Source organism: Entamoeba invadens (assembly GCF_000330505.1).
Source record: "Entamoeba invadens IP1 unplaced genomic scaffold scaff_1105074724527, whole genome shotgun sequence".
NCBI lineage: Eukaryota > Evosea > Mastigamoebida > Endamoebidae > Entamoeba > Entamoeba invadens.
In genome coordinates this window covers 16,637-31,046 of record NW_004443593.1, presented here as the reverse complement: position 1 = coordinate 31,046, position 14,410 = coordinate 16,637, and the positions used below count along the sequence as shown (strand labels likewise).

Here is a 14,410-nt window from a genome sequence, read left to right as displayed (position 1 = left end):
ATTTTTTCACTTTTTTGATTATCAACTCCTTTTCAAAAGACGTCATTCTATTTACATAAGCAATAAATTTGGTGATTTCATCATTGAAGACCGAGCTAAATGTATGACTCTTTGTCATGTATTCAGGTAACAGGTTCTTTGTTATCACATCATCAGGAATATAAAAGACTTCTAAAAGTTCTGAAAAAAATGTGTAATTGGAGTTTCTCTTGAAAATTGAAGCTTCGACACTGCCTGTTCTCCAATTAACATTCGAATCGTTAACGCTATTCATGTTAACCGATTGACTAATTTGTGTAAATCTAAGTGATAATTGGCACTTCAGTCTATAAAGCACCCGAAGTACAAAAGAGTCTTTGACTTCCATTATTTCCCTTATATCTCTGAAAAAGACCCATGTGCCATCCTCCACCTCTTTTATGATTATATTTATATATAACATAAACATGTCGACACATTCAACACACTCGAAGAGCAGGAGACTGTCTTCTTGTAAAGAAGAGCACATAATGAAAAGGAGTTCAAATATTTTCTTCGATTTATAAAACACGTTTCTTATTGGTGGTGAATTAAGATTAAATGGAACTTGTCGTGCTTCATCAGAGTCCTCTTCTTCAGCATCATCACTTCCCAACATTTCTTGTCGTTGTTGTTCGTGTCTAAATTGTCGGTTCTTTTTTTGTTTTGACAGTTTTATTTTGTCTTCAAAGAATGTGAATTTGTTGGATGCAAGTTCAATTGATAACTCTTCATATACACTTGGAGTTGAAACGTAATTAACAACGTTTTCGTAGTTGTTTATAATTTCTGTGATATTTCTCGATATCCAGAACCAACGCGTGAAAGAATATGTCGAGTTTATATCATGATTAAGTCCACACTTGGTATTATAATCATTCAGACGACTTTTCTTACAGAACCACTTAATAAACACTTTCACAAGAAAAATTTCTGGTTCTTTTTCAAGGCCTTCTCCACACAATGCCAGTCGATGGGCACTACACCAGAACTGTTTGATGTCGGAGTCAATCAATTCTCTTCCAAGCGGAAGCTCTTTTTGTACCAATTCGTTCATTTTAATAGGCACACTGCCATTAAGTCCAGACCATGAAGCGATTCCATCTGACGTCACATTTACTATGCGGTGACAAATCAACCCCAAATCTGTCAATTTTGAAACCAACCATTTAGCTAGAGTCTCCGCATCCAATTCACCTTTATATTGACGAAGAAGTAGAGGCATAGAATAACAATTACGTCCTTTTATTAAACGTAACATGACGCAAAAGATTTCAACGTCATCTTTTGTTGTTGAATCCACGGAAATGGCCAAGCAGTCGTGAAGTTCTCTTTCATCTCTAATTGTACTCATTAAAACTTTGTTGGTTTCTTTGATTTGATTTACACTTGTTCTTTGGCTTATCGCTAAAGTTTTGGAGCGAGACAACGTTTCACGACTCAACGCCGCATGGCTAATCAAAATACATGTTTTAACAGCTTTCTTTTGTCTTTCAGACATCAAAGACTCATTAGTAATACTGTTAATAACATAGTCTGTTATTTTACGCTGTCTAACTTCCATCGCAAACAACCGTTTTTTGTTTGTGATTGTGTTTATTTCATCAAACAAACAATCAAAGGCTACAATGAACCGTTCCAAAGAGAAATCGCCGTGTTTATCATAAGAAAATTTTCGAACGGTTTCGGATGCTTCATCAATATCTACGTTTTCCATCCCACAATCTTTGTATTCTTTAAATGCACCATTCTCAAACAAGCCAAGTTCTAAAAGAACAGTATTTATATTATCAAGTGATACTTCGTTTGACATTTCTGCTAACTGAAACATTAATCTTTCACCAACACCAGTTGGAACCATTTGTTCTTTTTCTCTTGTTTCTTTTTCTTCGTATAAACTTTCGGCGTTAATTGTATCATTTATGAGTTCTTGATTTTCTTCTATTTCGGTGTTGGAGTATTCTTCTTCATTACTTTGAAAATTTATATGTAGTGTTGTTTGGTGTGCTTCTCGTTGAATATTCTGTTCTCCAATTAAATTGGTTGGTGGTTCTTGAAAAACATCTAATGTCCGCTTTAATTGCGTTTCAAAATATCGCTTTGAACTTGGAAGCGATGCAAACTTGATAAAAAAGAGTTCGGTTATTTGTGCTTTCGTTCTTGTAATATTAGGTTCTATTTTTGAAGTTATATTAACATCTATCGAATCGTTGTGAGCCACAACAAATCTACAAAGCATTTCTTCGTCTTCTTTATTAGTTTGATAGTTTTTATGATGAACTTGTTTATAACGTGAAGTATGTGCGTTTTTTGCTGTAAACCATTTCCCGTGATATAAACAAAAACAAAAAGTATCAATACCATATATCGCTTCAACATAATCAAGTGATAACTCTTTCAATGAATTTAAATAAAACAATTCTTTGTGAAGTTGCATTTAAGTATTTTAAGTTTATAAAAAAAACAATATAAGAAGTTGAAATTAAAATGTATTATTATTATATATTAATATAATTTGTTTAAGTTTAATTATCAATGAAACTATATTTTGGTTTAATATATAAATTATTTATAACTCATTTTGTTTATTTGAATGATAGATCATAAATGTTTAATATGTTTATCAAATAAATCTCACTGTTATTGTTTTATGTGTTTCATTATGATTAAACATACAAAATGTCAAAACAACATAATCAAAATGGTTTACCTAATATGGTGCTTCGATGTATGTTAATGTAGTTTCTTTTAAACATATTTCTTTATTTCTTAAACTTATTTAAAACCATAATAAATTAACTTTTTTAAAATATTAACAAATATAATATACATTTTATATTGTATATAATATATTATATATTATATATATTGTTTAATTTTATTTTAAAAAAGATTATTTCAACTCGTTATTATCAAAAATATGTTAATATTGTTTAAAATCACATTTTTTTATGAATTATTGTTTTTTTAACAAAATGTTAATTAAAAACATGCGCTAATTATGATGATAATAAAAAAAATAATCAAATTCTTATTTTTAAAAAAAAATCTGCTTTTTTTAGCGTTGTCATATCGAACGGAAATTCAATATTACCTAATGTCCCGTTTATTTGAACAATTTTAAAAATACCTTTACCATAAACGATTTATTTGCCGCAAAAAAGAGATTCTTCAGTCTTTTTTTTAAAAGGATAATTTTTACGAGGCATGATTATAACATTACATAAACACATACATAAAAAACAAAATAAAAGTTTGAGTATTCTTGTAAAAAAGGTCTATTTAATTACAGGGCGTTTTTAATATGTAAAAATGTATTTTTTCGCTCAACTTTTGTTAATTTTAGTTTGTTGTTTTTGACGAACCCTGTTGTAGAAAAAAATAACACTTTAAAAATAATTATTTATCTTAGTTCCTTTTGAGTTGATAGAATTTAAAAATCACTTAAGAAGCGACGAATTCAATTATTAAAATTCAAACCTCAAAGTTTTTAAAATTAAATCTGTCAAAACTCAAAAATTATCGAATCATTCAATGAAACACTTAGAACCAGTCTATCTCATGAATGTAATCCTCTATTTGGATTCCATTTCAACAGCAACGAAATTACTTTATGTATCTCATTCTACTCAATCTGCAATAGCACGTCTTAAGACAAATCCAACATTTCCAAACACATCAATTATATCTTTATCAACCATTTTCAACTATTTTCCAGGTCTTGAGCAATTGTCATACCCATACTCGTCTCTACATTATCAGTTGACTCCACAACTTTTTAATAAATTTGAAACATATGAATCTCAAAACAAGAACGAGATGACGTCAATACCTTCAACACCAAAAAAGATCTTCCTCAAAATGCGAACTCTTTCAATCGACGTTGGAGTGTTTCTTTCTGAAAATTCGGTTGTCACATCAAACAATTTCCCACGTCTTGAACAACTGAAACTCTTTGTTCCTAAAAATTTTGGTCTTCCAGACTATCAATTGGGTATAGCTGCTAAGAAATTTGAATCACTTTTGCAGTGTCGATTACTTCAGAAAATATATATAGTAGTTGCCACATTGGACGACTTCGAGTTATTTGTGCAATTGACTCTTCTTGGAGGACTTGAAAGACGTCGAGTCGTGTTTGATTTCCCTGATTTTGTCGACTCCCCTCTTATGCAAAAATTTCCCGAAAATTGGGCCGTAGTCACTTCAGTTTTAAATCAGAATATTTTTAGTTCAAATAACCGTGTAATATTCAGAAATAAAGACCCAAAAAATATGATCAGGTTTTCTGTTAATGGTCTTTTTAACAAGGAAATTAATGTATTAAACACCATTCCAACCATCAAAGTACTCAGTCTGGGGTTGTTCAAAAAGTGCAAGTTAGAGAGTAACGTTGTCGATTTGACGTCTTTTGTTTTTCTAGTTAAACTTGAATTGACTGCAAAAGTTGGGTATCCTGTTGAAAAGGTACTTCTCCCACCAAATTTGGAATCATTCAAGTTGATTGGCTGTGTCAATGAAATTGATTTTAGTACCAACAAGGTGAACAGTATAGAGGTGGATGGACACATCTCATACATTAAAATTAATGAGTGTGTGAATTCAATCAGTTACACATATAGTAACATGTACAATCGATCTGATAATACATGTACAATTACTGTTGATAAAAAGATTGACGTTTTAGAGTTAAAACCCGTAGACCGTGTATCTATAAACGACAAACTCAACTTAATTTTTAAGGGCGAAGAAATATCAAACATCAGAATTCCTTCAATGCGTTTTTTCGAAGCAATTGTTAATGTTAAAATGGATGTAAAAAATAGAATAAAGCGCCTTGAGATTTGTCAAGGAGATTACTGGAATGTTCATCTAAATGTCGATATTGTAACAAAGAAAATAAATCCAATGGATTTTATTTTAGAATTTAATGAAACGTGTTTTCATAATAATTTTGATATCAAAGGTTGTGACATAGAAAACATCACACTTATTAACAAAAATCCATTTATACCATACAATTCTACTATATATGGAATTGATCTTCCAAAAACATTAAAAACTTTAAAATTGATTAATTACAGTAAAGAAGTTGATAAAATCAGGTATTTGTGGCTGATGAATTCAAAAGATATAAAACCTTCATTTTTATCACAATTCTTCCATACCAAAAAACCTTTAAAAGATACTACAAATTGATTGATTTTATAGTTTTTAATGTTTGAACATCTTAATTTTTTAAAATCATAATTTTATATATTCATGTTACTATTTTATTACCTAAATGTTCATTTTTTATCAAAAAATGTTTGTTATAAGAGCAAGTTATAGGCTGAAATTAATTGTAAAATAAAAAAATAAGGTGGTTTTTATTTTTTGTTTATTTTATATTATTATAATACAAATTAATTTAAAATATGTCGTAAATTAACACTTTGAATAATATTGAATCAAATTTAAACAGCCTAAAATTGTAAAAACTAAAGCAAATTAAATATTACTGTATGTTTTTAAATAGTTTATTAAGTACAAAACATCACACAAACTATAAATAATAAAACAATACTGAATATTACATTAAAAATAGGTAAAAATAAAAACAATGTCGTTGTTTATAACGTTAAAGTGTTTAAAACGTGTGTTACACAAATAACTTATTCAAAATAAGAAAAACAGAAACAATTTTAATAATTAACAATCAATTATTTTTATTTCATCACAACTTCAATAGGGTGACCAACACAATATATAAGTTCTTGTTTTTTATTTCTCTTGACACATTCTTTTTTTACTGACGAAAGAAGGAATACGACTTTACACAAACTTTTTATTTGTATTGGTAATAACAAACAGTCGAACATATCGTTTCTGAGTGTGATTTCTTCAATATCAAAAAGTCCTTTGGACACGCAATAATAAGATTCAAACACACTCGAAAATCGACTTTTGCAATTTCATTTCCGGTGTTAATCAACATTAACTGTACTCGATTCTTTTGTAAATCAAGTGCAATATTATTAAACGCGCAGTTGATGTTGACTGTACTTAATTGAGTGCATCTCTCCGTCCCAACAAATGTGATTTTATTTGGTGATGGCGTGACAACTTCGAGTTTATAAAGTTTGCAAATCTCATGTCTTGGATTTGGCATTGGATAGTCGTCTCCACAGTCTTTTTAAAAAAGACCGAAAACTGTAACAACCCAAATAAATTTGTCAAGTCAATGTTTTTGACATAATTTCGGTCAAAAGTGATATTAAGTGTATACAACATGTAACAGTAATCTGGACATAAATACCAATGTTTTTTAATGTTATGTGAATTTAGATACTTTTCATTAAAACTTTTAACGTTTGTAGTTGGCATTTTAAAATATATAAATTGTTCTTCTTCAATTTTTCGTGTGTTAGTTGCGACTGAAATTTTTCCTTTGTCTTCGACGGGGTTTTTAATGCAAATGATGTGATATTTGTCATTGGAATTTGTGTCGATGTCCACTTCGTCACTTTCTATATTAAAAAGTCCAATTGCCACGTCGGGGTTTGTTGCAACAAAATCAGAAAGTTTAATTAACAATTTTTCATTCACAGATAATAACAACAAATGTGTTACAAAAACGATTTCGTTGAGCATTATAAGAACAACAAAATTTTAATTTAATCGAATGATTTTCAATACTGAAGACTGTTGTGTTATTATTACAACAGACGAGTTCAAATTATTAAAGAATGTGAGTATGTAGTTTTCCAATAAGTTTTATAGGTGTGATTCGTGCGATTACAAACCAAATTGACGTTGACAATTTGGAGTGTTCTGCTTGTTAAAGTACCATTGGGTTTGAGTCTCGAGAAACCAAGAAATGTGTGTTAACAACAAAATTAATGGACACCGAGGTATATAAAATAGAATGTACCACGGGATGTTCGACTTGTACAAACGGAACGAATTGCCAATACACAAAATCGTTTTAGTACACAGCTCGGTCAGATGCAAAACTTTTCTATGAGAACCACAATTACTGTCAGAAGTACCAATATGGTGTATGTTGAATGTTCCAACTCAATCAACTTGAATGCAATTTGTTTTAATATGGAACAAACACATTAATGTTCCTTTTATTTTGAAAGTGATGACACAATTAAATGAAAAGAATACGCAGAATTTTTACAAATTAAATATGCAAATTGAAGATGTTAGATGTGAAACATAATCGAATGGATTTCGTATAAAGTATTACTTGAAATACATTAGAAAAAAGGGTATCCGCCACAATGCGAGTCGTGTGGTGATAATTGTCTGAGTTGCACAACACCAACTACATGTCAAATGTTCAAATAGATTTTTATTGATCAGTAAAAGTTGTTTAACACTTTCAAATATTCGATATCAACTATAAGTGGATGTCCTGTATGTATAAAAGGGTATTATTCTTTTTCTTACCTTTTTCAAAATGTTAAGTTAAATTAACTGCAAATTATTGTTATCACGGCAAACAATGAAATGCAATGTATTTCATGTGAAGGAAATTACATTTTAAATGACACGTGTTGTGTTGATATGTTTACTGAACGTTGCCAGAGTGTCGACTTATCAACTTCAAATGTGCAATTTGTGAAGACAAGTACAAATTTGACGATAACAAAAAATGTGTATCAATGGAAACGACGCAATGCTAGTATACATCATCAGGCGATTACCTTCAATGTGATTCACAAATCTCACTTGGAACATCAAATGAAAGTAAAACAATTTGAAGCACCGAAGTAAAGACAGTTTATTGCAAAAGAAACAGCCAGTGAATGTGCCAAGTGTTATGGTGGGTATTATTTAAGTGGTACTGAGTGCCTTCTCTGTGATAAAAATGTTCAAGTTGTTCTAATAATTCAGAAAGTTGTGTTTCATGTGCTTTTGTATATTATTTTGACACAACAAGCAACGATTGTATTTATGTTGGTGAACTTGCTGAAAAGTGCAAACTGTTTTTACCGAGTGGTGCCGAATATGCTACACGCAATGAGAAGTACATTCTCATTAATACATATTGTGTAAATTTGATAAGAAGTGTTTGAATTGTGTTGAAAACATTTTAACACATGTAAAGTGTGTATTATAAAGACATCGAATTTACAGCATTAAAAGATAAGAAGTGTGTCATTAATACAACATTTGACGACTTTGAATGGGTTTCAGAATATGGATGTGCTTTGCGTTACGACAGGTATTATAAAAACAAATATTACAAATACCCAAAGTGTGTTAAGTTGCGTGCGACATGTACAGACAATAATACGTGCTCTTCATGTTTTGATATCTAAAACATCTCAAAGTGTGAAATGGAATTCAAATGAAATTGTTATTCATATGATTTTAAAAAAATGGAAGTGCGGTAAGTTCAGTGGAAGCAACAATATTGGACCAAATGGTAATGAGTGTGTAATCAAACAAACGGACTTGCAATTATACATCCAATTCTCTTTGGTATTTTAATTGTTATCATTGTTAAAAATCAATTCTATACGAGTTTAGATTCATTATAAAAATGAAGAGAAGCTGAGTAAGTCACTCGTGAATGAATTTATGTTAGAGGATTTGAAAAAGAAAAAAGTCAATATGATATATCTTGGCACTCAAAAAGAATGCATTTTGTCTTCAACACAAGAAAATTGTTTTGATGGGAAAAATTGCAATTCAAAAAGGTAGCGACTGTAAATTCACGGTTGGAAATGACAGGGCGCCTCTGTTGAAAACTCAATTCACTTCACAAAATAATGAAGAAAAGTTTGAATTGAATGTTGAACATTCCATCCCAGTGAGTATCAAGAAAGGTCGTGCTGTAGAGTTTACATCGACGGTTCATCCACCGTGTACACTTGAGAAGATTGTCGACATCACTTGTTCAGTCTTAAACATCAACAAAGGCAAAAATTCAGAGATAAAAAGCCGGTCAATTTTGCGTCAGAAATGTCGACAGCCCTTGACGACGTCTCCAAAAAATATTTAAAGAAATAATATTTTTCGTTTAATATTTTTCAAAATATACTCGTTTCAAAAAAGTTCAAATGCAATTTTTTAAATATTTAAAAAGTTATAAATTACAAAAATTGATTTATTTGTTTTATTATTTTTAATTAATAATATTAGTTCACACACACGGTTCTGATAGTTGTTATATAAATACAATAAAAATGTTTTTATGTATATTTTTAAACATATTAACAAGACAAAATACAATACGGTCACTTTGCCAAATGTTTAAAATTGCTTCACACAATACTTTTGTTGTTAAATTTTAATTAAACTATTAATGTGTGATATAACATATAATTTTTTAATATATTAAAATAGTTTTTATCGAATGATATATTCATAAAATTAATGATATGGGCAATTTTTTCCAGCCAAAAAATGTTCATACTGTAAGTTATGTTATATTTTAATTTTATAACATAATTATTTTTTGATTTGTTAGTGTAAATAGAAATTTTTAGTTTTTATCATTTATGAAAATATATTTTTTTCAATTTGAAATTTTATATATTATTGATTTTACAATCAAGTAAATAAACCATTTAATTATTTTTATAACTTTTTAATACAAAATGTTGAAATTTAAACGACATATCACATAACAATGAAACAATGACCAAGATTTTCACGGTTACAATTCAGATATTTTTTTATTAATATTATTTTTAATGTTGTCCCTTTCTTTTTAAAAATTAAAATTGTAACTCGTAGTTTTTTTCCAGAGTGAAAATAAAAATTTAATTTTTTAACTATTTAAGGAATTTTGACATTTTTCCTAATAAATAAATATTTATTTGTGTATTTTTCGAAAGCAATAACGTTAAAAACAACTAAGTTGAAAAATTATTATAAATAATTATATAATTAACAACAATTATATTAATAATAACAACTAATAACCTTGAATACGTTTTTTATAACTTAAAAACAACACTACATCTAAAAATCATTTACTTTTTTGTTTTGGAAATGGCAGATTTTTTAAGTTGTTTTTCATTAAACAACACCTTATTCTTTTTCTTTGTTTTTGTTCTATGTCTTTTTGGGGTTTTTTCAATTCAATTTTTTTGTTTTCGTTTATTTTTATTTTCTTTTCTTTTTTTCTTGTACTTTTTATTTTTCTTGATTTTTCTATTTCCGATATATTCAATGGCAATTAGGGATGTCGAAACGGTTTCCTAAACGATTTTTTGTTTATTTCTGAAACAAACAATTTTAGTATGTTTTAAAACATGAATAAAAAAGTTTGTGAAACAATTTCAGTTTTTGAAATTGTTTTAAAAATAAATAATACCTGTTGGGTTTTCAAACACTGTGTTTTAAAACTACTTGTTTCCAAAACAAATGTTTCTCAAACTTTATATTTTAATTGTGTTGTAAAATGACATTTTCAAACAAAATTTAATTTCAAAATATTTTATTTTTATTATTGTAATTGTTTAAACAAATTATACTAATAATGTCAAAATTATTTTTTTTAATTTTTATTCAAAATTTACTTTTTAATACGTCATTAGTCATTTTTTTAATTAAAACAATTAACAAACGAGCATTGTATAACCAATAATTGATCCAAATGATTATTTGAATAAAATATGACATTTTTATCATTTATTAAAAGATACAATAAAATACGTCACATAGTCGATCCATTAGCTAAGAAAAATGTCAAATAGTCATTCATACAAACACGACAATAATAACAACATTATACTCGTTACAATCAAAAAATAATATTTTTTTGAAAAAAATACTAAATATTTTATACCATCATTTAAACCCAATCTTTTTTATCTCTTACATTTATGTTTAACCCCAAGCATGATCAACATTACATTGAAAAGTTAAATTAGTTGTTTTTGCATCACACTATTCGGTTTGTTTTAATTGAAAATAACAAAATAAAATTAACATTTCCAATTTTTAAATAATAAAAATATTAAAACTTGAAATACACTATTCTTTTGTATATTTCAGCAACCATAAAGTTTAGGTTAAAAACTTATTGTTATAATTATGTTAATGTTTTGAATTTGTTACCAAACTGTCATGACTTAATTTAAATTAATTAATTAAATAATTAATATATAAAACATGTTTTTGATTACTAAAATATAAATTCTAATAATATCAATTTATTATTATTAATGTTTTTTTTCAAATGTTGTAATATCATCAAAAATTATTTAATAATGTATAAATATTACTGTTATTGTTAATATAAATTATACTTATGTTTTTGTGTTTGTTTTGATTGATAAAAAATAACAAAATCAAGTATTATTTTAATTTGGTTTACGTTTTATGTAGTCTTTATTTTTCAATTTATATTTAAATGATGTGAATTTAAAAAAACATTAAAATATTAACAATTTTTTATAATTATATATTAATTTTAATAAATTAAATAAAAACTTACATAAAATAACATTTAATACCAATTTACAATGCAAATTTGCATTGAAAAGTTGTATTTAAATAAATATTTTATATAAATAATGGATTTATAATCACGCGTTTTAAGTTATATAACGATTTGTTATTTTAACAGCACATAATTATACAATTTATATATACAACAAATTACATTATTTTTAAAAGTATCACACTTTTCATTTAAACCATATTTACATTTTAAAAAAAGAATTTTTTATATTATAAAACTTAATAATTTTATTTTTTAAAAACAAAAAAATATGATAAATTATTTTAATTATTTAATTATTCCAGTATCATACTTGTGCTACAATTTTCTATTCCAACCAATTCTTTCAGATTCTTTTTTCTTGTATAAGTATAAATGAGACACATTTTTTCTAAATGAGTAGGAAGTAATTTATTCCTATTAGTTGTTGTGTAATTTCCAGCCAAAGAAAACAACCTTTCGGAAGGTGTGCTTGCACATAAAATAGATGCATGATCTACTCCAAGTTTTGAAAGAGCAGGCAAGTATATTTCTTTGTTTTTCCAATATGTCGCAAAATCGTTGAAATTGTCATTTTCAAGAGGTTCATTTTCATATCTCATCATTTGTGACAATACATCAATATTTGTATTTGTCTTATTTCGAAGAGTTACAGAATATCTCAATTTTGGTGTTGCTTCAATTTGTGACAATTCTTGTGTTTGGGGAACAATTGAATTTTCTTCAATATAAGATTTGATTAACATCCTTATTTCATCAACCTCTTCAGTGTTAAATACCGACAATTTTACTACAGGATTAAGGTAATTTGCTAACATCACTTTTGGATCTTTTCTTAAATTGTACTCCCCCTCATAGAAATAAAAATTTAATGATTTGATTACATTATTTAAAAATTCAATTTTCGTTTTAGTCAAATCAAATTTAAAATGTTCTTCGTAATCGAAATTTACATTTTTAAGTTGTTTTGTGGTATAATTCAAACAGTAATCTGGGGTGTATTCTTCATCTCCAATTGTTAAAGTAAGTTTCGTTTCTTCGATAATTTCATTTGTGTTTTTATTGGATTCAATTAAATCAATTAAATCCATTTTAAGTTGTTCAATTTCAACATACAAATAAAATAATGTTGGTATTTTTTCGGATGATAAAAAATCACTGGTATTTTTAATAGAATTCATTACATTTCCAACGAAACCAAGAATTTCAAAATCACTTTGTGAAAAAGTGTGATTTGCAATAAACAATTCTTTTTCTTTTTTGTTTTTTATTGATTTTGAACGTTCTATAAACAACCGGTTTATTTCTTCACCACTCGAAATTACACTTTCTATCATTCCGATCTTTGTAAACCATCTAATTTCTATATCAGTAATCAATCTTTTATACTCCTTGTGTTCTTCTTCAAAAATGTTCTTTAATGAAGAAAAAAGAGTTGAACTTTTTTTGATCTTTTTCACAACCCTTTTGGCTTTTTTGAGTACACTATTAACTGACAATGTATCTGTGGTTGATTTTTTAATTGCAAGATTTAATTTGTGGCATGAACAACCGATTGATTTTAGTCCTGCAGCTTCCACCGCACTAACAATATTTTTAGCATTATCACTAATAACAACAAAATCTCCAAATTTTTCCAATGACCAATTTTCAATGCAATTGAGAAGAAAGATGGAAATATTTGTTGTTGTATGTACATGTAAAAATTCAGTAAGTTGTAGAACACGAGACGTTATTTCTCCATTTTTATAAAAGTGAATAGTGAAACTGTAAAAACTCAATTGAGTTTTTGAAGTCCAACCATCGACTGTAGCACATATTCCATCTTTAATTTCATGTATTTCGTCTTTGATTTCTTCTTTGTATTTTTCATAAATTTCTTCAATTCTTGTTGTAACACTTTGTCGACTGGGGACAACATATTCTTGATCAACCATTTTCATTATTAATTTGAATGGTTCCATTTCGACAATAGAAATGGGTATTCCTGGATAAACACACAAATGGGTTAAAAGTGAGTCCAAATTTTTATGTGTAATATTCCAATCACGATATCCTCTATTATATAAACTTCTTTCGGATGTCTGTGTGTCCATATTAATATGATGATTGTGAATTAAATGATTTCGCATATTTGTAGTTACTAGTTTGTTAGTACAAGCAAAAGAACAGCGACAATCACCAACTTGACATTGATATTTAAGAATACCATGGGCCCTCAAAAAGTTCTTGTTTTTCTTTCTTTTTACGTGTTTATTTTTATTTTTTGTGTTGCATTTTTGAAATATTTCATCGTATTTGTATCTTTTGATGATATTTTCAACTGGTTTATTGTCAACCATTTGTATTTCAACTTCAACCAATGAACAGTTTGACCAAAATGGTCCAATAGCTTGAGCTTTATCATCTATTATTTCTTCCATGATTAATATTGTTTAATTATCGAGTTTATATATTTACATTTCGAATATTTTGTATGTTGAAATTGTTTTCGAAAACAAATAAATACTTTAAAATTGATTTGTTAAGATTTTGATTTCAATATATATATAACAATAATAAAAATAAATAAATAAATTATTAACATTAGTTTTTATCATTGTTTGAAAATGTCATTTTACAACACAATTAAATAATAATGTTTGAGAAACCGTTGTTTTAAAAACAAGTAGTTTCAAAACACGGTGTTTGAAAACGAAACAGGTATTATTTATTTTATAACAATTTCAAAAACTGAAATTGTTTCACAAACTTTTTTATTCGTGTTTTAAAACATACTAAAATTGTTTGTTTCAGAAATAAACTAAGTTAAAACACAATTTTGAAAACAAGAAATATTTCACAAACATTTGAAAATTTCTCAGTTTTGAAAACTGTTTCGACATCCCTACTTTAATTGTTGTGTTTAAATTAAACAACATAAAACAAAAAATAACAAAAAAA

General features: G+C 27.3%; 2 protein-coding genes across 2 annotated transcripts; one reads left to right on the top strand and one right to left on the bottom strand.

Annotated features, from left to right (window-relative positions):
- Nucleotides 1-375: 375 nt before the first annotated feature.
- Nucleotides 376-1,879, bottom strand: EIN_355590 (hypothetical protein; the record flags this gene model as incomplete). The annotated part of the gene is made up of 2 exons (XM_004259261.1): nucleotides 376-406; nucleotides 447-1,879. The coding sequence occupies 2 exons, from the start codon at nucleotides 1,877-1,879 to the stop codon at nucleotides 376-378; spliced, it is 1,464 nt and encodes a 487-aa protein (XP_004259309.1).
- A 1,673-nt stretch (nucleotides 1,880-3,552) lies between these two features.
- On the top strand, nucleotides 3,553-5,214 carry EIN_355580 (hypothetical protein; the record flags this gene model as incomplete). The annotated part of the gene is made up of 1 exon (XM_004259260.1): nucleotides 3,553-5,214. The coding sequence occupies one exon, from the start codon at nucleotides 3,553-3,555 to the stop codon at nucleotides 5,212-5,214; it is 1,662 nt and encodes a 553-aa protein (XP_004259308.1).
- Nucleotides 5,215-14,410: the final 9,196 nt, after the last annotated feature.